Raw genomic sequence first — 26048 nt, forward strand, 5'->3', positions numbered from 1 at the left:
TCAAGCTCAGAGTTATTTACCCTTCCCTTGTGACGTCGCTCAAGCTTGGAGTTATTTGGTGCGTAGTTTAACTTCTATATATTTTTTTATATCAATGAGGGCAATTAAGTTCTTAAGTATGAAAAATTTATTTGTTAGCATCATCTTAAACCAGTGCATTATAATACATAAAAGTGACTGGTGTGAAATAGATGTTCAAACATTTATTGGTAAAGTGCTTTTCCGTGAAAAAGTTTTGAAAACATAAAAGTCATACTGTACGTTAATGAATTGGGGGGAACACTGGGTAAAGTCGGAGGCCTTTGATCATGTAGGAAAGTAAAGCAAAGCCGATTCATTATAAAAAGAGATTCTTTTTGTATTGGTGGTCATTAGTTATTCTGAAAGAAGAATACATAATTCAGTGCAAGAGTGTACCTTCATAATATGCTCTTTTGATTTATTTTTTATTAATACTGCCTTTAAAATAGTATTTCTTTGAAATCTACCTAAAAAGGTTTCATTAAAATGTATATCAACAAGAGAAAAGTAATATTCTGTACCAGACTCATAATGTGAATGAAACAAGTTTATCTAGACATAACTCTTAATGTGTGCTGTTCTTGTCTTAAATTAACTCAAAATCTGCCAGAGCACTAATGTTATATGCCATTAAAAACTTGCTCATGCTAGATTGCAATAATTTGAGTTCACAACCATCAGTTCTTCTTTTTCCGTTCACTAACGTCTGTACACGAAGCCTTCACACATTATCTGACCGGGCTATTCGCAGTCTGGTTTTACTGTAATTGGAAAACCGTCATTTGTGACTAAAATAAAGTCATCCAATATCATGAAAAAGAATTATCACTACAGTTTGTTTACTTCTACTTGATGTTAAAAGCATTTTACAAATAATCTTTGGTGCTATTAGTATTGTGTATTGTTGTTTTCAAAGTTAATTTTTTTTTCGCTTAAATAAAAAAATATAATCACAATTAAAATTTTAATAAGGAAAATGAACATAACTAAGTACATTTTGGTACATGAATTTTCCTATTGGGGTTCCCTACCTAATAACACACAACATTACTTTGGTGGCAATGTGACTCACTGCCTGTTCGGATATCACAGACACTGCTTTGACATTTTAATTTAGTGTTAATGTTCCAACAAGGTTTCAGAACCTTGTCTCAAACTTTTGTGTGGTTTGGGATATTCCTGCAACATTATAAAATGTGCCCTAAACCTCTGTACAGTATGTAATGTTTTTGTTTGAGATGAACTTGCAAGGTAGTGAAAATGTACATGAAAAATGGAAAGACTTTTGGAGAAGTGCCATGTTAGAGGAAATAGATAATTTACAACGTAATCAAACTTGGATAGTTGTAAAGAAACCTGTAGGAGTAAATGTGATTGGGTGTCGATGGGTGTTCAAAAGGAAATTTAACAAGGAGGGTAAGGTACAAAATTTCAAAGCTAGACTTGTGGCTCAAGGTCATACTCAAAAGTTTGGTATAGATTACTGGGAAACATATAGTCCTGTTGTTAGAAGAAACAGTATCAGAATAATGTTTGCACTGAGTGTACAGATGGGCTGGGATCTGCAACATGTTGATGTCAATGCAGCATTTCTAAATAGTGTTTTGAGAGTTCCTGTGTTCATGAAATTGCCTGAAATGTGTAAAGATGATGTCTCAGATGGTGAATATGTCTGTGAATTAAAAAGGAGTATATATGGGTTACATCAGGCTGGCAAAGATTGGAATGATCATGTCTCTACTATAATGCTCAGTCTAGGGATGAAGCAGTGTGTTTCAGATCCATGTGTTTTTTCTCTCTCTTCAAAAAATCTTATTGTTGGTGTATACGTAGATGATCTGATATTGTTGGGTGAAATGGATGCAATTAATGAGTTTAAGATCAAATTTGGTAATCTGGTTGAAATAAAAGATTTTGGAAGTATGTCAACCTTATTTGGATGGGAAATTTGTAGAGATGGAAAGGATTGCCTAACTGTGAGTCAGTCAAACTACATAGCCAGTGTATTGGAAAAATTTTCTATGAGTCAAGCAAAAGGATGTTCTTCGCCATACTTGGAAAGCTTGTCAGCTAACTCTGACAATGAACCTTTTGATCAATCTATTTATAGGGAAGCTATAGACTGCTTGTTGTACTTAGCTACATGCACTAGACCGGATATTGCCTTTAGTGTAGGAAAATTGAGCAGAAAGTGCCACAACCCAAGTGTTACAGATTGGCGGGGTGTTAAACATGTTATTAGATACCTTGTTTCAACCCAAGATTATAAATTAGTGTATAGACGTGACAAGGGTTTTGTAAGTAGCTATTGTGATGCAGATTGGGCAAATGACAGTGATGCAAAGTCTGTAAGTGGATATGTTATATTTATAGGGAAATGTCTTGTTGCATGGAAAAGTAAGAAACAAGGGGAAATAGCAACTTCCACCACACATGCTGAGTATATATATCCATGTTCGAGGCATCAAAAGAGTTGGTGTGGATGAAAGAATTGCTGTCTGAATTAGGCATGGGACTGTATACTGATGGGTCATATGTTTTGTATGTGGACAATCAGTCTGCTAAACAAATAGCTGAAACTAAAAGGGTAGCAGAAAGAACAAAGCACTTTAAAGTAATGTATCACAAAATAAGAGAATACACAAATGATGATACTGTTATTCTTAAGTATGTTCCATCTGGTGAAAATATATCAGACTTATTAACCAAAGGGTTTAGCAGGTCCAAAGACCAGCACATTTTAAAATTTGCTGGGTGTTCATAATAAATAAAACAAACGGGCAACAAGGGGAAGTGTTGGAATGTGTTGCCATGTTGATTTTATTTTGTAAGAAGTTTCTTAAACAGGTGTTGGGAACAATGATTTTGGGTTGTACTGTTGGTACTTAGATCGTGGGTGTTTCTTCTAAATAAATGTATGTGGGAAGCTTTATGTGAAATGTGTTTTAATAAAGAACTGAAGTATGTGGACTGAAACAATATTTTCTCATTCCTGCATATTATGGCAATAATCTAACAAATGTGTGTTCAAATTGTGGTTTGGGATTCCCCTGCAACATAAAAAAGATTTATTTAATTCTTTATTTTTGACATGCGCCATTGCTACCTGCACTGTATGTCATAGAGAAAACCTGAAGAATGGATGGAAAAAGATGAATTCACAAACACACACAAAAAAGCAAAAAAAAAAAATGTAAAATGTAAAACGTAAAGAAAGCACAGAGAATTACATGTAACAAATTAGTCAGAACAATATCACAGCACATACAAACAGAGGGCATTTACAACGAAAGGACAGTTGCAAAAAAACATTAAAATACAGACAAACAATTTTTGACTACACAGTGACAGACAGAGAAACCTTACGATGATACCAAACAAGTAATCTGGACAACAGAACGATGACAGGCTTCCCAAGACAAAACCGTTGCATTCAGGTTTCCTCTATGACATAGAGTGCGAACTAGCAATGGCCCGCGTAAAAAATAATAATTTAAATTAGTGATGGGTTGGAACACAGTGTTTTCTCCGATCAGAATCTAGGTGTCAGGTGTCAAAAATAAAATAATGTACGGTAAATGAAACATATTAACTATGGTGTAGAAACATTCTACCCTTTAAAAAAAATTGTTTGTTTCACACAAACTAAGTTTCTAGAATGAATACATATTGTAACATTTTAAAATTACACTAATTTTTGTAGTTGTAACAGGATAGGTATAAAGAAAAAAAATTGACGTAGTAAACTTCAGAGATTATCAGTGTTGAATTTTTTTAGATTTGCTTAATTTCCTCTAATATTTTTTCTCGAGTATCGAATCCTTTGAGTACAAAGGATTTGGTGGTGCTTACCTGTGACATCCCTGATTGAAGTGACTCCTCCCTTGGTTGTCGAGAAGGCACGAGGAAGGGAGGAAGGGGAGAAGGGAGGGATGGGAGAAGGGAGTAAGAGAGGAAGGGAGTAAGTGAGGAAGGGAGGAAGAGAGGAAGAGAGGAAGAGAGGACGGGAGGAAGCAAGGAAGGGAGGAAGGTAGGGAGGCAGGAAGGGCAGGAAGGGAGTAAGAGAGGAAGGGAGGAAGGGAGTAAGAGAGGAAGGGAGGAAGGGAGGACGGGAGGAAGCGAGGAAGGGAGGAAGGTAGGGAGGCAGGAAGGGAGTAAGAGAGGAAGAGAGGAAGGGAGGAAGGGAGGAAGGCAGGGAGGAAGGGAGCAAGGGATCAAGGGTGCTGAGGGCCGGCGGCGACAGTGCGCAGGGTGCCGCCGCAGTTCTCCATCCCGCCGCCGCCGGTGCACGAGGTGATGCTCAACTCGGCCCTGAACCTCACCTGCGTCGCCGTGGGCTCGCCCATGCCCTTCGTGAAGTGGCGCAAGGGCCCCGCCACCGACATCACGCCCGAGGACAAGCTGCCCATCGGCCGCAACGTGCTGGAGCTGACCGACATCCGCGAGTCGGCCAACTACACCTGCGTGGCCGCCAGCGCGCTGGGCGTCATCGAGGCCACCACGCAGGTCAAAGTGCAGTGTGAGTCGCGCCCCGTGCACGCTCGCTCGTCTCCTCGTCGACCGCGATGTTTGGCATTTTGCCAGGGTTTCACGCCTAAACAAGGGCGTCGCCAGGGGTGGAGTTGGGGCAGTCCCCCCCCCCCTCCCTAGAGCCCTAGAGATTAAAAAAATGTAGCCAAATGAAAAAAAAATACATGCTTTTCCCACCATTTGCCCCCCCCCCCCCTCCCCCCCCTCCCTAGGCCATCGGCTGGCGACGCCCTTGCGCCTAAACATCATTCCAAAAACACTCGTTCCAGCCATTCCCACTAGTCCACAACTACAGTACAAAAATTTTACACGGAAACAGAACCATTCGCTGGCCATCAGCTAGATATGTTGAGAAGTTTTTAATTCACGTGTTTTTTTTTTCTGAAGCTCTTCCCACCTTATGTGTGCCCAGGTTAGGAAAAAAAGGTAAAAGGAAGGGGGGGGGGGGGGCCTTAAGTGGTGGCACCATTGTGAAACACTTATAAACAAACATAATACACGTAGACATCTCTAGACATCACTGGGATACTTTAAGTGTGTGTCCAGTGTATTTTGCCACGTGTGATAAAGAGATTTCACTAATCGCTGAAAACGGGAAAACTGTGAATAGTAGTACCAGTTTTTATTTCTTCTATATAGCTTGTGATTTTTTTAAAATTATTTTCTAGGTTTTAAGGCTAATAAGTTCACTGTAAAACCAAAGAGGATATTTCGAAGTCTTTTTGAGGTAAGTGGGATGAAGGTATTGATTTTTTCAGAGATACAGTTTTTCAATTGCTCAACAAGATAATTAACATCCGAAGAAATATAAAACTCAGACCCAGAAAATTTACTTCTATGTAATTTCAAAATGAACCAGGTTTGGAATTACTAGGGTAGGTGTTCGGTGTGATATGATATGAAATTTAAAGTTGGGTGATGTAGGTCTTTTCTGATACGCACATCATCAGCACGTGGTACTATACAATGAGAAAGATTAGATAGATATAGGTTTTAAAAGGTTACTAGAAATCAAACATACAACAGTGTAATCTATGAACGGGATTTATTTTTGGCTGTGCTAACCGAATTCTTCATCGTTCAGATATGAATATAATTAGTTCAATATAATTTATGTCCCATTGCTTCGCTGTTGCTGTCTACACACCATACACTCTTGCACAGCTTGTTCATTACACTGTCCCCTCCTTGTGGGTACACCGCTGCCACGCCTCATGCAAAAAAATCCAATTCTAAAAATGAAAACCATTAGAACTAAGATAAATGGGAAGCAATATAAACCTAAGATATCATTGTTTTTCTTTCAAATTTGCATTCCAACTATATTGTGTCAGTATTATGGTAAAGATTATTATGGAAATACTTGATTAAGATGCTAGAGAAATAGTGAAGATGATCGGGAAGATATAGTCAAAATTTCTGGGGGGAAAAAGTAAATAAATAAAATCTTGAAAAAAATTGCTTGTACTCATATACACATTATATAAGTTATACGGTGGGGTACTTACTTGGCATAGTAAAATACTAACTTTAATTTTACATGTAAATAATTAGTAAAAATAAAATAATAAAAGGACTAGATTGATATTTTGATAAAATATAATTTAAATCAAATTTAAATAAATACTCAGTACATAGGTATATAATATTAATATAAAGTGAGTAAATTAATCATTTAATTAAGTTAAATAATCAAAATTATTTTTAATTAGTAATAATATCCAATAAATATGCTGTTTATTATCATTTATTAATTTTAATTATTTATTAAAAAAATTGTGTAATAATTTATAATGTACCTAAATAAATTATACATGCAGAAACATAACCTCACTTAAATAAATACACTTGAAAAAATTTATAAAAACAATTTTTATTACTAATGTTCACAATAATTAAATGTTCTTAATGATATGGACCAGAATTCAATATCAATCACAAAAGTATATTATTTAAAAGCTCACATATAATTTTTATTTGTATTAAGTTTTTTTTTTTTTTTCATCCTGTGAAAATGTCAATGCATGGTGCACGCGCATTGTAAAAATTCACTCTCATCCAAGCTACGAGTAATTTTAAAAATGTATCTTCGAGGTGCAAACGGACCCTTGTTGGAGAATCCAGGCACCAGATTTCACGGCTCTGGGTCTTTTCTCTCCGCGCTATGCGAACTGCAAACAGGCGTACAGACAGACACTCTCTCTCTCTTGTTAATATGTGGATTAATACTTTTGTCTGTTAATATCCCGTGCACACCCTAGTACCCTCTCGTGCACACCCTAGTAACCTCCCGCGCACACCTTAGTACCCTCCCGTGCACACCCTAGTACCCTCCCGTGCACACCCTAGTACCCTCCCGTGCACACCCTAGTATCCTCCCATGCACACCCTAGTACCCTCCCGTGCACACCCTAGTACCCTCCTGTGCACACTCTAGTACCCTCCTGTGCACACCCTAGTACCCCGTGCACACCCTAATACCCTCTTGTGCACACCTTAGTACCCCCGTACACACCCTAGTACCCTCCCGTGCACACCCTAGTACTCTTGTGCACACCCTGGTACTCGCCCGTGCACACCCTAGCACCCTCCCATTCACACCCTAGTACCATCTTGTGCATACCCTAGTACTCTCTTGTGCACACCCTGGTACCCTCCCGTGCACACCCTAGTACCCTCTTTATGAGGTGTTGGTGTGCATTTCACAATTGCAATAAATAAATAAATTATAATCGTGATGATGGCATTGCAGTGACAAGTAGCTGATTGCACGGCTCTGTGCTCGCAGCGCTGCCCGGCCCGCCCACGGACGTGCAGGTGTCGGACATCACGGCGACGACCGTGCGTCTCACCTGGTCCTACACGGGCGCCGAGGGCCTGCAGTACTACGTGATCCAGTACAAGCCCAAGTACGCCAACCAGGCGTACAGCGAGATCTCGGGCATCATCTCCATGTACTACACGGTGCGCGGCCTCAGCCCCTACACCGAGTACGAGATGTTCGTGATTGCCGTCAACAACATCGGCCGGGGCCCGCCCAGTTCGCCCGTCATTGTCACCACGGGAGAGACAGGTAGCCCCGCGCACTGCCCCCCGGGACGCGGCAAACGTCCGCCGCTGGGTTTCAAACACTAGGAACTAGGTCACGTGGTGAATCGTGTCCAAACCAAGATAACGCCGAAAAGCACTTCAACGCACCACGTAACACCTATATGCAAGTTACATCATGGAATTAAGAAAAAAAAAATTTAACCGAAACTTAATTCGAAACGTAAATGAGTAATCTTTTTAACGTTTTTGAAGTTCATAGATCAAAAAAAAAAATGGTTGTATTGTTAATGTCTAGGGACGCCTGTATTTCACGAATACATTTCGTGTCAAAGGTATTCCACAAAAAAATACTGTGGCTTTTTCTCCTGCGGTTGTCGGCTGAGGTCGGCGAGAGGTGTCGTCCCGCTCTTGACGGGGCCATATGAGAACGTGGTCACCGTACTGCTGCACCCTCACAATTTGCCGTGACTCTCGGAAAAAGCTACAGTGTTTTGTGAAATACCTTGACAGGAAATGAAATCGCGAAATACAGGTGTCTTATTGAAACACTTTCAAACCAACAAATGCTCGCCAATTTATTTTAATTGTTCTGAATGTATCTGTTTCAGACCAATTTATTACATATCATTTTATCGTTAAAATCGGCATGTAAATGTTACTACTATTTTGGTGGAGTAAGCATGTATTACAAAACAGAATTTATAAAATAATAGCAATAACACCGAAATCTTCTGTTTTAAAAACGAAAGTGGACTAAAGATAGAATTATAAAATCTTGTCTCTAGTAATCATCTTTCACTGTGCATAAGTTTAACCCGTGAAAATTTAATATTTAAATTAAAAACATTGTTTTCAAAATGCTTTACTTCAAAATTTGGAAGGCTAAAAATGCAAGCCAATAAACAAGAAGTTAAATGTTGGTGGGTGCTTAAGTTGTGTTTAATCATTTTGTATAGTTTATACACAGGTATTTGAAAACATCTTTAGTGAAATTTTTGTGTCTTACATTTCTTGAATTCTTGAGTTTCTCCCAACTTTTATAAAACTCTGCAGAAGGGATGAAGGGATCTGCATGTGAACATTTTGCAGGTTACGATGTGTTCAAAAACAGTTAAACCTAATTTACGTTACAGTGATGATATCTTGCTCATTAAATGTTGTTAAGCAGTTTCCTCATTATTTTTGAAGCTGTCATCGATTTTATACCGTTACCTGGGTTAGATAATTGTTTTATGGTTTTCCAAAACCTATGTCAAGAGAGATTAGTCCTCACCATCCTGGATTTACCCAATTTTTTTTATAAAATATCAATTTTTTAGCTAATTATTAAAATGTCTAGGAAAAGCAAAAATAATATCTTCCCAAGCTATTTAATCTAGTGATTGTTAACTTAACTCCTCTAGCGCCAGACATTATTTTTGGAACCAATCCGACAGTTTGACCCATGAATTAATATTAAACATCTTACAACAATTTTATGATGTTTTATTCTGTACAATAACCGATAAGTACGATATGTGGAATTTGGTACAGAAAATATAACAAGTATTCTAAAAACACATAGTATTTACAAAAAAAATAATTGTAAATGTAAGAAGAATAATCGTGAAACAATCCAAAATATATTACAAAATACAGATAAAACAGATAAGGGTAACACGGGACAGTAGACCTAATGATATTTCTTTGTTTAAAGATTGTTGAGGCGGGCCTTACTAAACATGGTCACGGAACAGATGCGGCCCGCAGACCGCAATTTTGCCATCACTGCCTTGTTACAATGTGTCGTGAACTAACATACTCCAGTCTGAAACCACGAGGAGGAAATAGGTTTACCGATCACATGCTCCAGTCTGAAGCCACGAGGAGGAAATACATAGGTTTACCGATCATGATTATTTCACGGGGGGGCGAACACAACTTTCACAATAACAACCCCAGTGCACTGATGTTGACTTCTACAAGAACCCAAAGCTAGAAACTGTGTCACGTCAAGACAAAAAACTGGAATTTTGAAATCAACCATTGATAAAAAAAATCTCTGCTCCAAAAGATGAGAATTAAAGGTTTTCAATCACTGATGTACAAACAGCATATCAAGTAAATTAGATCCTTAACTTATAAAAAGTTGTATGTTTGTTGCACAGAATAGTGAGACTTGTTGAGATAGCAACATTCCTAAAGTGGTAACAGTCTTCATTGTGCTTGACACAGCTTGATACTGAAGGCAGGTCTTAAGCAAGGCTCACAAAAACGTTCATTCAAACATGAACCAACTGTAGTTGCTGCATCGTACATTCACTTACACTGTCTACAGTTGCTCCGGTTCCAGATTTCTCTGCGTCAGTCATCGTATGCTATATTTCCGCAGTCTCATTCACGTAACGTTAATGCACCAAAAATTCATTTTTCTGTGCTTTGTCGCCAGGGTGAACCGGGAAGAGTCAGTGGGCGGTGGAATACTGTCAGGAGGGTGTGCACTGAAATAACCAAAACGGTGCCATTTTCACCCTTAAGAAGAAATTGGGGGAGGGGGGGGAGGCTTTACTTTTTTTAAGAGGTATAATTAGACCCTGCTATTATTTGGGCCTAGGTCCTAGCTATCGACACCTGCCGGCGTCATCATTCGTGGACTGGTGAAGTTCTTATGGCAGTTCTAGTCTCCTGTGTAAAACAATTTTGAAGCCTGTCGGTAAATGTCGGACTGTCGCATGATGCACAAGCTTAGAAACGTATTATTAATGCCTTCGCGAACAGAAATTTGGTGAATAAAACCAAAAAAATTCTAGTAGGGTTTAGAGTGCTATTTGCTTTCGGACGCCTTCTTGTGTCCCTGTGAGCCAGCCTTAGTTTCGCTAAGCGTAGTTTTTTTGCTGCACCTCACTGCGTTGTTTTCCCGGTCCCATTTATAAGGTTTGCTTCTTCATAAGACATGGGAGTCATATTTGAGTCCATTTGGGCACGGGTATCTCCTTCCCTAGGATTTCAGTTGTACGCTAACCAAGCCTGTTGTGATGTTTGCTGGCACAGTAAGGTCAGTCAGTGCTGATGTTCTTCCTAGGAAAGTTCGTTTTGCTTAGACTGTGACAGTTCTGAGTGTGTGGATGACTGTCCGCCAGTATTAAAAATTAATAGCTTGGCTTCAGGGTTGTAGCCGTGTCCTTGGCTACAACCGAGAAGCGAACTACTTCAGACAATGGTTGTGAAAGCCTGTGAACATTATGAAAAATTATACCTGCTATTACCTGGTCAGATTTTAAAATATGGTAATATATATTTCATGTGCAGTGTATGCACATGTCTATATTTGCCTGTATTAAAAAATGCTTGTTGATATTGCAGTTATGACAAGGCATAATCATTTTATGTAACTACCAACATGACAGGCTGCCTTGATCACAAGAAAATAGTTCTCACTGTTTGGTGTATGTGTAAAAAAAAACAGTATCTTTGCTAATGCAGCGACCGAGGAAATGGTAAAATATTAGAAACTTGGTATCTTCATGACGCAGTTGTAATTTTTTTTCTAAAACACCAAGACAGTGTTAGCTGACTGTAAAAGTTCTATAATGCCATTAGATTTAGAAGTATCGGCTAGCACAAGTTACAACACAGAAAACAGAGATGGACAATGGACAATTTTTTTTGTTACGTTGTCCAAGAGTGGACTTTTGCCAGTAGTGGCTACCAATATGACATTTTTTTATATAAATTTTATACATGTTTGCAACAAGAAACAAACTATATGTAGGGTACAATGTGTTCTTAAATTTTTCATTGCTTTGTTGTAAATTAAAACATAATGCAACAAAATTTAAATATAGCTGTTTTCAATAAAACTAATGGGTTAAAGAAAACGACCTAATAATCCTTTCTTTCAGCGTTATTTTACGGCAGTCACCTGAATGTAGGAGACTTCTCAGTGATTGCGAGGAACAAAAAATGAATACAATAGAACCCTTTTATAATGTTCCTGCTTATAATGTAATATTTTTAAAGTCCCAAAATTTTCCCTGTAAAGACGTACTTATTTCCTGCATGTAAGTTTTTATGAATAGTGCATTTCCTGCTTATAATGTTTGCTTTATAAATTTCAATAAATGTAAAAAAAAAGTTTAAAAAACTATCTATTTCAACTCTTATCCCATCTGTGAATTTTAACATATTAAAGTGTTTACTTTATACTTTACGTGAATTTTCGTTTACAATCACTGCTGTACCATTAGATTGTTCAAATAGGATTGCATGCAAAAACAAAATGTAAGTGTGCCAGAACTCTAGCGCTACACATTAGTGCTGGCTAACGCTGTGTATTCGATATATCGATAGTACATTCGCAGTTACGTGGCTGTTGGCACCAATGTCTTTGAAGGAAAAAAAAATTACAAATCCTTACATCCCTTGTCATTCTAGCGCATTTTTAGATGTTTGTACGTAATCCTATAATATTTTAATTTTCCAAGTATTTCGCAATGACAAGGATAAAAAAACTAAGAGTATTTATTCTATTGCTGATCTAAAGCTCAATTTATTTCATTGTCGTCGCCACGAATTGTGGATTGTTTTACAGAAATGTAGTAGTGTGTCTTTAAAGACAAATAAACAGAAGCTGGAAGCATGATGAAGTTGAAAAACGGTTGGCTTGGTTAAACAAATTCGATCATTGAGTGTATCCACAAGTGTTTTTGAATTTAAATTTCTTTATACAGCTTGACGTGCAAATTGGTAAAAAGTTCAAACACTGAAAAGTGCTTAATTGATATTTCCTGCCTATAACGTTTTCCCGCTTATAATTTTTTTTACTTACGCTCCTTTGGAAATTATTATGACAGGGTTCTGCTGTATGTTTACAGCTGTAAGGGTTTAACAAAATCAATTTCTGCTTAGCTCCATGCCTTTAGATTCAGTGGGACCAAACAGTTTTGCATTTTATCAGGCATCAGGAAGAGAATGGTTAAAAAAAAAAGGAATGGGGTTAGTGATGAAAACGTTGATAGTACGAGCACTAATTGAAAGTTTGCTGCAGATTCCACGTCTAATTTGATTGATGCTCTGTGTTTTCACTTAGATTGGGAGGCTGACGTATGCTGAATAAAAGTGCCAGTGTATGCTTATACCTAGATAATGGAATATTTACTCTGTATGTATAGGCGAAAACACAAATTACTTAAATTACTCATAACACTTTTAGTCTATTTTTGGCCTAGTTATTGGCAAAGACACAGCAACCTGGGTTCATTAAGTTTTTTTTTAGACTGTATGGACAAGAATGATGTTTTATGTCAGTTATTGTATCCATTTTTTTTTTTCAGGAATCAAATATGAGTTATTTCTGTGCATCTTGTCAACTGGAACATGAACTGTAATCCTTAATTCTTTTTTTAGTTTATTATATTTCAGCTATAAGAACATTATGTTCTTCATTTTCTTGTCCCCTAGCAGTGATAAAAAGTAGTACAGTAATTTAAGCGCTGATATACTTAATATTACTCTGTAAAAAATAAAGTCTCAGCAACTATTTTTTTTTCAGATGTGAGACCAAATAGTTTTTTTTTTTTCTTTAACCAACAATTTTTTTCTATCTGCTTTGTGTTGTTTCTGAAGGTGAAGTAGCAAATGTTTTTTAAATTTGGTTTTGAAAAAAAAATTAGAACATATTTTTTCTGTAAAATAACATTGGCTCTAAGTTTTGTTTAGAAATAATCCTATATTTAACTATTTTTTGCAGTGGTAGAAAAGGCTCATTAAATTATGAACACTAATACATGACTGTTTTGAAAGCTAATCACGAGTAACAAAAGTTTTTTTCCCCCCAAATTCGACTTTTTATACGCCTCTTAGAAAGCTTACAAAATAAAATTCAATGTTTATATTTTTTTCTCAAGTGTGCTCTAGAATTCTTAAATTTAATTTGAATATGTGTGCAGTTTAAAAAGGGATGTTTGTAATATAATAACGTAGTATAATAACATTTAATTTAATTACTAGCTCTCATAAATGTAGTACAAATGTTGAATTTCTTATTTTTTTAAAAGTGTTCTTTAAATCATCAAAAAAAATTGAAGTATTGCCTCTTCATCAAAAGTAGTGAACATAATTTTTTTTAGATATTTTTTGTGAATAACTTTTTGAGTGCCATTTTTGAAGTTTTTTTCCTTTTTTTTGACTTTCATGCCAAATGTTGGAAGTAAACCGTTGATGTAAGTTTTAATTTTCCTTGTGTTTTATAAAAAATTTTTGCACTAGTTCCACAAACAGTATCCTTTTGTAGTAACTTAAAAGTAGTGATGGTATAGTTTTTGTATAATTTCACCCATTTTTTGCTTACATAAATCATTACCAGTAAGTTTTGAAATTTCTGCACTGTTACATATTGTATCATGTCAAAGAAGTGTGAAATGAAAGGAAAGGGTTTTCTTTATTTTTATACAAGCTCACTAGCTTTGTGAGTGCGTTATTTCTTGAGATATTGTAGGCACTGTTTGGAGCTTCTATAGCTTTGATTTGTTAATAACATAAATATGCACTAAACTAGCGTATTGTGATACGATGCTGACTGGTCCCAACGTAAGTCTAGCTCCATATCGTTCTCTAGACAAACTTCTTGTGAAAACATATGAAATTCATGCCATTATTCGACTTGTCTTATCAAGTAATCTGTATTTTTTTTATAGCTCCAATCTATTCTTATCATTATCATTCTCATAGAATGTTTTTCATCCAATAGTCGGGTTTTCTTTGCAAGCCTTTCACCTTGATACTTTGCTATTCCTACATTTTCCTGTCAGCCCCCTTTAATTTTTTTTTAAGGATGGCCAATCAAAACCTTAAATCCTCAAATAGTAGCAATCATTTAGTATGCAAAACATATGATATTCAAGGTAAAAATACTGGAAGAAAATTATTTGGGGAAAAAAAATTCTAAAATTTCAATACTATTGTATGTGTAGTTACCCTTAAAAAACCTTTTAAATAAAGTTTTATTGGCCACCAGCTACACTTCAGAGAGTATTTTAAACAAGAAAATAAACTGTGTTTTTCCATAAAATGTAAAAATATATGTTTTTATTTTGAAAACAAAAATTATTAGGTTGAGCATTTTTAAAAAATTTAAAATCCTGTTTTTTTTGCTCATACATTATGTATTCAGATTCAAGGTACTCTTTTTAAAGAATTGAATTTCAGGTTAGGATTTCAGGAAAAGTGGATGCGACCCATTACTAATTTTTATCCATGCTCACGATTTTTCTTGGAACCTGCTCGCCATGACCTGCAGTCACACGTACCATTCGGTCTTGCTTCTTCCGTGATTTCCCTCAAGCCAAGTGCCTTTACCCTCAACTCAACGTACGCCACGTTTCACATCCCGTGTCTCTTTGCGACTGCCATGCTGCTCCATGCACACTCCGTTGTATTTCCATTTGGCTCTTAACTTGTAACTCTAGTCCATGTTTCTGTTTTGCGTGGTAGTGTCACTTTTGTTTATGTTAGAGATGGGCCTATCAGATCCTGAAATACCACAAATCCCTAGTATTCTAAGTATTCATATTCGAGGTAAAATATTTGAAGAAAAATATTAGAGGAAATAAAGTAAATTAAATTCAACTCTGATAACCTCTGAAGTTTACTAGGTCAATTTTTGTCTTCACCCCCTACCCTGTTACAATTCCAAAAATTAGTGTACTTTAAATATGTAATTATATAAATAAAATTACAATATGTATTGATTCTGGAAACTTAGTCTATGAAACAAAGATTTAAAGGGTTGAATGTTTCAGCACCATATTTAATATTTTTTCGTTTCTTGTACATTTTATTTTTTACACTTGAGACCTAGATTCAATTTTGAGGGGTATATTCAAGATACTCTTTGGGATTCGAATTCGAGATTCGAATTCAGGAAACTTGGGATTAGACCCATCAATAGTTTATGTACCTAACTATAAGGTAGTCAGTCATGTTTGTTGTAACATATGATTCTATCATAGTAGTACTTACTAGTCTATAGATATATTATGTATTATATTTCTTCATTAACTTTTTCTCAGACCAATCCACTCAATAGATTTTTTTTTCTATCAAATAAATAATGACATATTCATCATTGCATATCATGTATAGCACGGAACATCAGTTGAATTCATCTGTTAGCTTATTTTGATGCTATTAATTAGTTTATTTACACACTGTTTGTGGTCAGACATACTTGTCTTTTTGCACTTCATATTAATTGGCTTTTCTTGAGCATGGTAGATCAGTGAGTCACCTGAAAAATTCTTGCAGAGTACAATACAGCTGAACCACAAATATAATGTTAACTAAAACTGTGTTTTGACCTCTGACTTATCAGTGATTGTGATATGATGTGCTTAAAATATTTAAGCATTATTTTATTTCACCACTTTATTTTTAACAAACTGTATTTTAAGGAACTGTCAATTTTTTAATCACAATTTCATCCTTGGAAATAATTATTCATACTTTGTTTTCTAGCCGATTCTTCTTTTGGAGGTGGCCGTAAGTGAAAATTATTATGTACTGTCTTTTTTTTTTTTTTGCATGGTTTTGTTGTTTTCAGTGTTTTGTGGCGGTCGGTACAGCAGAAAATCTATTGAGTTTTCCATTGTATCTTTTGGGACTCACACATAGTAACTAAATGTTGAAGTTATATGCACTGCTTTTTAAACTTAATTGCATTTGTACATTTTCAGTTGGTTTTGGTTGATATTAGCATGGGTGTTTGCTAGTTTGGAAATCTTTCACTAGTTAATATGATATATGCTACTGTCTGTTTATTTTTCTAATTTAATGGAGTATTTATTAAAATAATGTGTCATTTCTAGGTCATTTTTATTGTGGGTATCTTGAAAGCAAATACCTATAAAGAAAAGTTAAGATTTTTTTTAACATACAATAAAATGAAAAATGCATATGTATGCAGATAGTCATAAATATAAATACATACATTCTTTAAAATATACTTATGCATTTATTTAAATAAATTACCATTTATGCATAATATATGACTATTTTTTGAATGAACACAAATGTAATGTAATTTTCAAGATGGCTGCAAATTCAATCATTTTGTCCTCTTATCTGTATACTACAAACATGATTTGAAAACTTAGCTTTGTTCCAAAGAGTTGGCTTTTTTTTTTTTTCCTGGTTCACTGTCACATCTACTCTCAAAGAACGAGATGAGTGTTGCCGTGTATAGTCGCAAACGAGTCGCCCCTTCGTATGGGTCGCATCCTTAATTTTGGGCAAAAAAAAATCTTAACTTTTTCACGGTCTCCAGTAGAATACAATTGAAGTCATTATGGTCCGTGACTCAGCGTTTTGCCCTGTAAGAAACATGGTGTCCTTCACATGTACATCCTCTATGGCCCTTCCCGTCCTCTGTTCCAACCCCCAACCCCCCCCCCCTTCAATTTTTTTTTTAATACCGGTCGCCTTCCCCAAGGGAGAAAATACCGCTGTTCTCCAATATCAAGCACGCTCTCTACAGCAATTATGTCATGAATGAAATGCTGCAGTAGAAAGCGTAGGAGATCTCACGCGAAAACAGAGTTTGGACGTAGTTGCGTCACAAAAAAAAAAAAAAAAAACCTAGAGATGAAAACATGATGTTTAAGTATGGTGCCAGTTCACGAGCATTTAATGGCCACACACACGCACACGCTCATACACGTAGCACAAGTACTTACTCCCTTCGCCTCCCCCTCCCCCTCCCCCTTTATTCACCGGCTCTGTCTCTGGCTGGTTTATTTTAAGATTAGCCCCATCCCCTCTTGACGAGCTCCCAGCACGGCTGCAGACAGTCACGTCACTTACCGGCGCCTGCTAGGTAGCCGTTGGAAGGGTGTCCACAGTTAGTACTTTCGTACTAGATCTAGTACTTTCATAAGTTTTTTAGTGGTCAAGTACATTTACACTCAGATCTAGTACTTTTTTCTTTAATATAATAATATTACAGTAACTCCAATATGTTTTATTATTAAGCGTACTTAATTATTTTTAAAAAAACTGTGGAATGTATGTGTGTGTGTGGTGTGATATTTAAGTTAGAGCATTTCAATAACATAATAACTTCCTAAATTGTTAAAACCACAAGAGATTATAATTTAGTACTTTTTTTTTTTTCAAATCTAGTACTTTTTTCTCGCCTAAGTTGGTACGAAATATTTTTTTCCTTGTGGACACCCTTGGCCGTTGGACAGATTGCAGATGTAGCTTAACGGCGCAGTTCATGATGCTTACACACACTGCTGAGCTATTTCAATTAATTTATATTTTTACTCGTGACGTACTTATTAAAACCAAACACAGGCTAGTTATTTAAGCACATAGTCAACCACAACAGCGCAAAGTTAAACATTTTTTATTAAAACCAAAAATGGGAAATTCACATATGGGGTTTTTTACTAAACAAAAAAAAAAATCTGCATAAATTCTGCGACCCATACATTGGTAAATACGGTAGATATGAACAAATCTACAGTACTCATGTTACTCGTAAACTTGTCCGAACATTCCTCTCGCACAAAAGATTCCCATTTTCAGCCAGAGGAAATCTGCCAATTTTGGAGTGCTCAAAAGCACAATGGTGCATCAGAAAATTTGGTTCGAACGATGGTCATGGAAGATTACGCATGAACTGGCCATTAGTCACATTTATTTTTCAGTGGAAGCAACACTGTCATTTGAGTTTGTGTAAGTTTGCAAGCAAGCTGAACGTGAACTTTTTCCATAGAGGAATCCAGTTTATTTATACAAGAGATTGAGAAGAACATTAGCCTTGGTAGAACTTACGTGGAGAAACAAAGTGCCTTTCTAGACATGCTAGTACATTTTTTCCCTTGAGTACGTTTAAGAAACAAAAGACTTACAAATACATGCAGAGAAATTTACACAGAATATTGAACGACCGTGATTGTTTGTTTGTGCATGTTGTATTTGCCTGTAGTAGAGCTATTATTTTTATGTTTATTTCTGACAGTCTGATTAAATTGTAAAGCAGAAAACATTTAGGTGATATAGATGGCTAGTTATATATTGGTTTTTTTTTAATTATCTGATGATAAAATAGATAATCTGCTATTGCAGCTTGTGGGTACAAACTTAGTTTTGTAGTACCTTACTTTCGGTTAGGAGAACATGTTTTCTAATCATTGCCAGAAGTTGTAGGTACATTTAGTATATACTCAATTCAAAGTACTTTTTTTTCGTTTAAATGCCAAATTTCACCTAGCAATATATTAAGTTTTATTTGTGTGCATTTTGTTGAAATGTAATCTGTGTTTGTAGGCATGGCATTCGTAAAAGTGGTTTGACGTATCTCTATTTTTGTTCGCAGAACTTTAATATTTGTTGTAAGTTTTTTACAGATGAAAGCGCTTTTGTTCGGAGACATAAATTTTTTGCGAGTTTTATTTGCAAATTAGTTTGCGACTGAAGAACGCCGCAGTTTTTTTTTTTGCTAAGTTCCACTTCGAAATTGTTTGTGTTTGCAGACGCAACGTTTGGCAAGTTTTATCATCGCAGATTTATCTTTTGTTTGCGGAACGTAACGTTCGTAAGTTTTTTTATTCGGACATAAAAATTTTAAATTTTTTTTTTTTCCTGGAAGAATGTAACAGTTGTAAGTTTCATCACACAAGGGGGGCCTGTTCATAGACAGTGCGTTAGTGATCCGACGTTTGCCCGTGTTGCGGCCGGGTGTGGTCTCCTGTGCTGGTCGGACCAGCCGGCTGGCAGCGCCGTGTGGAGCGGGAGGTAGACAACGTGTGACGAGTGTTGTGTGCGCGGTGCGTTCCAGAGCCCGGCACGGCGCCGAGGAACGTGCAGGTCCGACCGCTCAGCTCCAGCACCATGGTGATCCAGTGGGAGGAGCCGGAGACCCCCAACGGCCAGGTCACGGTGAGTGTCGGGTCACAGCTTCCCGCTCGTTCAAGATTTTTTTTGACGTGACAACGTCTTATAAATCGATGAACGCCGGCTGCACGCACGAAAAAGTGTCCCGTTGCGCACATTGACCCGTTACGCTGTGTCCCGTTACGTTTCGGTTAGGTTATGTTATATTATGTTACATTACATTAAGTTACATTGGTTTTTGTTATAGTTATACTTTTTGATGTGACAACGTCTAATAAATTGATGAACGCCGGCTGCACGCACAAAAAAGTGTCCCGTAACACACATTGTCCCACTACGGATGTGTCCTGTTATGCTCGTTGTACGCATGCGTGGCACCTCTCTTCCACTCGATTGGAACAACCATCGATTTACTTTTCAATCATATTTTCGTCGTTTGAAATATTAATATTATGTAATTTAACGATCGTCCACCGATTTTCAGCACAATCGGTACAGTTATTTAAAAGTAATGTTGGATATTCAAATATGTTTTAAAACTTCCACAACACAAAAAATTTTTTTTATAAATTTATAAATATATAACATCTGAAACAATTATTTCCAACATGGCCTCGTGGCCGTGCGGTTAGCATCATAGTGATAATTCAATAAAAATGATTCAATTTTATTCATAAAAGTATGCAGAGGTAGATTTTATCATACAAAAGATAGAAAAATTAAAAAAAAATTCCTTCCTCAAAGAATATAATATTTTTAATGCCTAAAGGGTTTGGTTGCAAAAACCTATTACGGCTCAGTCTCAGGCCAAATATGAAATTTCATTTTCTTCTGAATCAATCATTTCATCAATGTTTTCTTATGACGTTGTCAAACTATCGTCCGTAAACCAACTTTACAGACAACCAATTTTTTTTGATGTGATAACGTCTTATAAATCTATGAACGCCGGCTGCACGCACGGAAAAGGCATGACTCATTGTCACGTTCCGCCCGAGCCGAGCGTGCAAGCGAGAGCGCGGAACAAGCGATAGAGAGGCACGATCGGCCTAAAGCGTCCGGCTTGTGACGCATCCATCTCTCTTCCATTCGATTGTAACAACCATCTGTGTTTTGAGAACATTAACAGGTAGCCTATTTAAAAATACATCATACATTTTTTTTTTAACATGTGCCTGTAATTAAAAATTGTATTAAAAATTAATATTTTATTTATTTTTTATTTATTTTGTAACATTCTTGACCTCCAATTAGCTCAAAATTGGTTTAGATTGCATATTCACAAACTCTTGAAAAGTTTGATTAAACTTCGAAAAAATATTTGAGCCACCGAAATAAGTGTTGCTACCGATGATTTAATTCTGAAATAACGTCTCTCAAACATGAACAGATTTCTAATTTTTATATTTATCCTTTACAAAAATTCACCAATCACCGTGGCTGCCATCTTCCGACCACAAAAACAAATACATATCGAAAATACAAACTGGTCGCACAAAACATCTGCAGTAACTCCAAAGCACAAATTAACTGTTCGCAAGTAAATCCCAGGGTTGCTTGCAACTCACAGTACAAGGCGAAGGACTCCATCCTGGGAACAACGAAAAAGTTACTCTATCATCATCAAAAGTTCGAAACATAAAAAAAACGGTTGAATATATAAGTGATAGAGCTCTAACCACAGCTGCGAAATTCTCTGTTTAATCTGAGCCACTGCAGGACACCCGATGTTCGACTTCCGGTACCTCGTACAGACGCTGACGTACTCCATGACCGTCCTTTGCCCTCCAGGAAGAAAAAGGCACTCTTGTAGTTTGATTTCCAACCAACCACAAAAAAGCACAGAAAAAAAATCAGCCAATCACTGGCATATAGCAACAAGCGACTTGACCAACTCACAAGTACTCCCCCACTCACACAGACACTGTCCGTCTCTTTCTCTCACACTTCTATAACTGATGCAACCATCGCATCAGCGAATCTTCTAGAGTGATACCTGGATCCACACAAGAAATAAAACAAACAATACTTAAAAAAAAAATATGGGAAATTTTTAGGTTATTAAATATCTTTAAATCTTTATAACTTTAGCATTATATTTTAAAAAAAAGTCCTTTTTATATTGTGCTTATAACATATTATACTTTAGGTAGCTCATGTGTATCTTATATGCTAATTTTTTTGTTATTTTCATATTTTTACTGATACAGTAGGTTAATTCAGTTTTTATTTAAATGTATTTGTAACAATTTTTGGGTATGTCTAGCCTATAATATTTATGGGGTTTACTTTGCATTTACCTATGTAGTTAGTAAAGACGTATGTGGTTAAGTGTAAGACAAGGCCTTAACTTTTACACTTAAAATAAGGCAATAAATAAATGAAAATATAACTACGTAAATAAACAAACATACCACTGGATGTGCCTGCTGATGTCATGATGTATATATAAGGTTTGTGTTTGTGTGTGTGTGTTTTTGTGTATTTGTGTGTGTTTTTGTGCATTTGTGTGTGTTTGTTGTGTATTTGTGTGTGTTTGTGTGTTTGTTGTGTGTGTTTGTGTGTGTGTGTTTGTTTGTGTGTGTGTGGTTTTTTTTTAGTTAACCGTTTCTGTGTGTCGACTGATACATTGTCCACTGAATCCGCGCTGACGTTGCAGGGCTACAAGGTGTACTACACCACGAGCCCCACGCTGCCCATGGCGTCGTGGGAGTCGCAGATGGTGGACAACAACCAGCTCACGACCATCAGCGAGCTCACGCCGCTCACCATCTACACCATACGTGTCCAGGCGTTCACGAGCGTGGGGCCCGGCCCCCTCTCGGCGCCGGTCCTCGTGAAAACGCAGCAAGGAGGTGAGGAGCACCGCAGTCGTCATTTCCTGCTCACGCGTCCGGCAGCGTCGGTCGATAACTGTTCCGTATAAGTAGAGACCGGAAAAATTCGCGGGTTCCTTTCCAGACAGCCTGGAATCCAAACACGTTTAGCTTAATGCCGCGTCAGTGATTGGACCGCAGTTTACCTGAAGGACTCAGAGCCAATGGCGGCAAACACTCAACAAAAGAAGTATCGAATCATGAGAATCGCAGCAAACAGGTGTCCCGAGTCGGTGGCCAATGACCAGGTGATAGTTGCCCGAGTACATGGAGAATCGTGGAGTCTGTCCTAGTGGTCATTGAAACAGCGAATTTTTTCCAGTCCCTACGTATTAGGTAGTTATGCCATGATGAAAATCAGTACTTTAATTTTTAATTTTGAAATTAAATTTTATCAGTGGAAGTTTTAATGAAATGAACTTTGAATAATCTAGTCCAAAAAAAAAAGTTTTGGTAATTTATATCAGATGATTGTACTACGTAGCTATAAATAAATTTTCTTTTTTCTCCTTTCTAATTTCCAAATTTTAAACATTAATTAATAAATTTAATTAAAATTTTTAAACTTTTAATATTATGTCTATCCAGAAACATACTGTAACTTTGAATATAACATTTTTTTTAAGTTTCAAAATACTTTTCATAATGATTTAAACAAATTTTGCTAGGAAATGAAGCTGAAGCAAATTTTTTTATTTTCTATGTAACGTTTATAAAAAAAATTCCTTTAATTTAAGAATATTAGCAGCCTTTGCTCAACTGATAATTGCTAATAAAACTATCTTTAAGTAGAATTTTGCTTAGTAATCAGTGAAAAAATCAATGCTACAAATTTTGTCTTGAATTATATAGCCTACATATTTTTTTTTCTCCAGTAATGTTGTTTTCGTATGTCATCGACCTGAAATAGGTAATGAGGTTGATGAACTAGTGGTGTTAAACATTCATTTGCATAGGAAATGAGAAATAAAAAGTTGTAAAAAGTTTTTCTTATTTTTGTTTTTAATGAATATTTCAGGTTTCACTTTAGTAGTAGGAACTCAAATATTTTTCAAAATATTTTTGACCTGAATAGCGGTTTATAGTCACATTGGTCCTGTCACTTGTTTGTACATTGGTCCTGTGACCTATAGTCAAATAACACTACTGACTCTCAGTGAGTGAACCAATATGCCATCCTTGTAAACACGTGCTCTCAAAATGGCTGAAAACACATTTTCATTCAAAAGGATGTAATTTATTTTGTATTTACTATTTTGTTATAATTTAAAAAAAAAATTATAATTTTTTTTAAATAAATGGTATTCACCATACTAGAGTAGTATTTGTAATTGTAACATAGCGACACAAAGGATTATTGTACTATCGTTAAGAAAGTTTTTGTGGTGAATTGGTGGCACTGATAAATTAGAATGCAGTCGGATGTGTGCTCGGCTGAGTCTCACAAACCTTTATCCGTCGTTGAGAGAGAAAAAAAAAGTAAATTGGCGTCACATTGTGTACCGGCGAAATCGCTTGAACCTTGACCGAAGGATGCGCCTGTGCGATGTTGGCAGTTCCTAGTCAGCCGAGCAACTTGCGAGCCAGCGAGGTTGGCGAGACGTCTGTGACCCTCACGTGGAGCCGCCCGTCCCACTCCGGAGAGAACATAATCAGCTACGAGCTGTACTGGAATGACACCTACGCCAAGGTCAGTGGATGTTTTTTTTTAGGGTGTTGCCTGTGCTGCAGGGAGGTTTGCATTCTGCAAGAGTGTGCTGCAACTCCCTCGCTGAAATTATTATAATTTTCTTGAAAAATCACCCCTGAAAAAATTCACATCTACTGCATAATATGTAAAATGTTAGTTCACAGCATAGGTAGGAACAAGATTACATGGTGGATTGCGATAAAACCGAATTAACACCGAAAAGCATGTCGATAACACCATACAACACAAAAATTCAAGGTAATACACCACAAAGCACAGAAATGCATTTAAAGTAATGAAACTAAGAAGCATTTTCAATCAAAACTTAACTGAACCGACAAATAAATACAAATACAAATACGTAATCTTTTAAATATTAATTTCAATGAAAGTAATTTATTCAGCACAAAATTCTTACCACAATTTATATGTAAAAAAAGGTTGGAAAAAGTTACCTTCTTTTTTTTTTAATCTTGCAACTGATATTAGAAGGTAACTCATTTTTACATTACAACATTAATACATTTTTCAAACACAGAAATACCTAACAGATTAATATTTTTTTCTGAATAGTTAGACGTGCTTATTACAAATCTTTATATTATAAAAGTCATCATCATCATCATGTATCAGAATGGCCTGTTTTGGAGAAATTAGTATCTTGGAACATTTAAGTGTCATATTTTTTTTCAGTAATAAGCTATCGTTTTTAATAAATCGATTTCATAAAAAATAAAAACTAATAACACTGAAATCTCCTGCTGTAAAAACAACATTGGCCTGGAAATAAAACCATAAAATCTTGTCTCTGAGTATAGGTTACTTATTTTTGTTACGGTGTATTTGGCTGAGCGCAACAATGCATGTTGCAGGAGTTTGCTTTCTTAGCGATACCATCGACACTTGGAACTCCGAGCGGCCAGTCATTTGTAGGTCGGAGCGGGTCGACGCATGTTGCAGGAGTTTGCATTGTTTGTGATTCCATCGACACTTGATGGAGCTCCGAGCGGCCAGTTGTTAGTAGGTCGGAGCGCAACGAAGCATGTTGCATTAGTTTGCTTTATTTGTGATTCCATCGACACTTTATGGAGCTCCGAGCGGCCAGTTGTTTGTAGGTAGGAGCGCAACGACGTATGTTGCAGGAGTTTGCTTTCTTTGTGATTCCATCGACACTTGATGGAGCTCCAAGCGGCCAGTTGTTAGTAGGTCAGAGCGCAACAACGAAGCATGTTGCAGGAGTTTGCTTTGTTTGTGATTCCATCGACACTTGATGGAGCTCCGAGAGGCCAGTTGTTTGTAGGTAGAAGCGCAACGACGCATGTTGCAGGAGTTTGTTTTCTTTGTGATTCCATCGACACTTGATGGAGCTATGAGCGGCCAGTCGTTTGTAGGTAGGAGCGCGACGACGCATGTTGCAGGAGTTTGTTTTCTTTGTGATTCCATCGACACTTGATGGAGCTCCGAGCGGCCAGTTGTTAGTAGTTCGGAGCGCAACGAAGTATATTACAGGAGTTTGCTTTGTTTGTGATTCCATCGACACTTGATGGAGCTCCGAGCGGCCAATCGTTTGTAGGACAGAGCGCGACGACGCTTGTTGCAGGAGAAGCATCACCGTCGCATCCCCATCACTGAGAGCTACACCCTCACCGGCCTCTACCCAAACACCCTGTACTATGTGTGGCTGGCGGCCCGCTCTCAGAGGGGTGAAGGCGCCACCACCCCGCCCATCCCTATTCGAACCAAGCAGTACGGTAAGACGTTGTCACCTTTACCTCATTGTTCTCGTTATGTGAAAAAAAAAAAAAAAAAAAAAAATTGCGTTCTTCTTCCGAAGTGTTGTCGTGCCAGGTAAGTTGTCTGTTCTGAAGCATTGTAAATCACAAGTCCACCGTTATGCAACTGAGCACTGCAATCACACTTTACTTTTTTTTTATATTTATATATATATATGTAATTTTCTGCACTGCAGTTCAAATCATTTATAATCCATGTGTGTTGACACA

At 36.8% G+C, this 26048-nt stretch overlaps 1 protein-coding gene across 5 annotated transcripts in view; it reads left to right on the forward strand.

Moving 5' to 3' along the window:
• Positions 1 to 26048, forward strand: part of LOC134538240 (tyrosine-protein phosphatase Lar) — a 1248834-nt gene that overhangs the window by 1158480 nt on the left and 64306 nt on the right. For all 5 annotated transcript variants that reach the window (XM_063379387.1, XM_063379386.1, XM_063379388.1 and 2 more), the window contains 6 exons: positions 4265 to 4540; positions 7340 to 7624; positions 19424 to 19524; positions 22139 to 22334; positions 23912 to 24045; positions 25646 to 25796. In XM_063379387.1, coding sequence (XP_063235457.1) covers positions 4265 to 4540; positions 7340 to 7624; positions 19424 to 19524; positions 22139 to 22334; positions 23912 to 24045; positions 25646 to 25796 — 1143 coding nt within the window. The remainder of the gene's footprint in view (positions 1 to 4264; positions 4541 to 7339; positions 7625 to 19423; positions 19525 to 22138; positions 22335 to 23911; positions 24046 to 25645; positions 25797 to 26048) is intronic.

The sequence above is a fragment of the Bacillus rossius genome, chromosome 13, assembly GCF_032445375.1.
Source record: "Bacillus rossius redtenbacheri isolate Brsri chromosome 13, Brsri_v3, whole genome shotgun sequence".
Lineage (NCBI taxonomy): Eukaryota > Metazoa > Arthropoda > Insecta > Phasmatodea > Bacillidae > Bacillus > Bacillus rossius.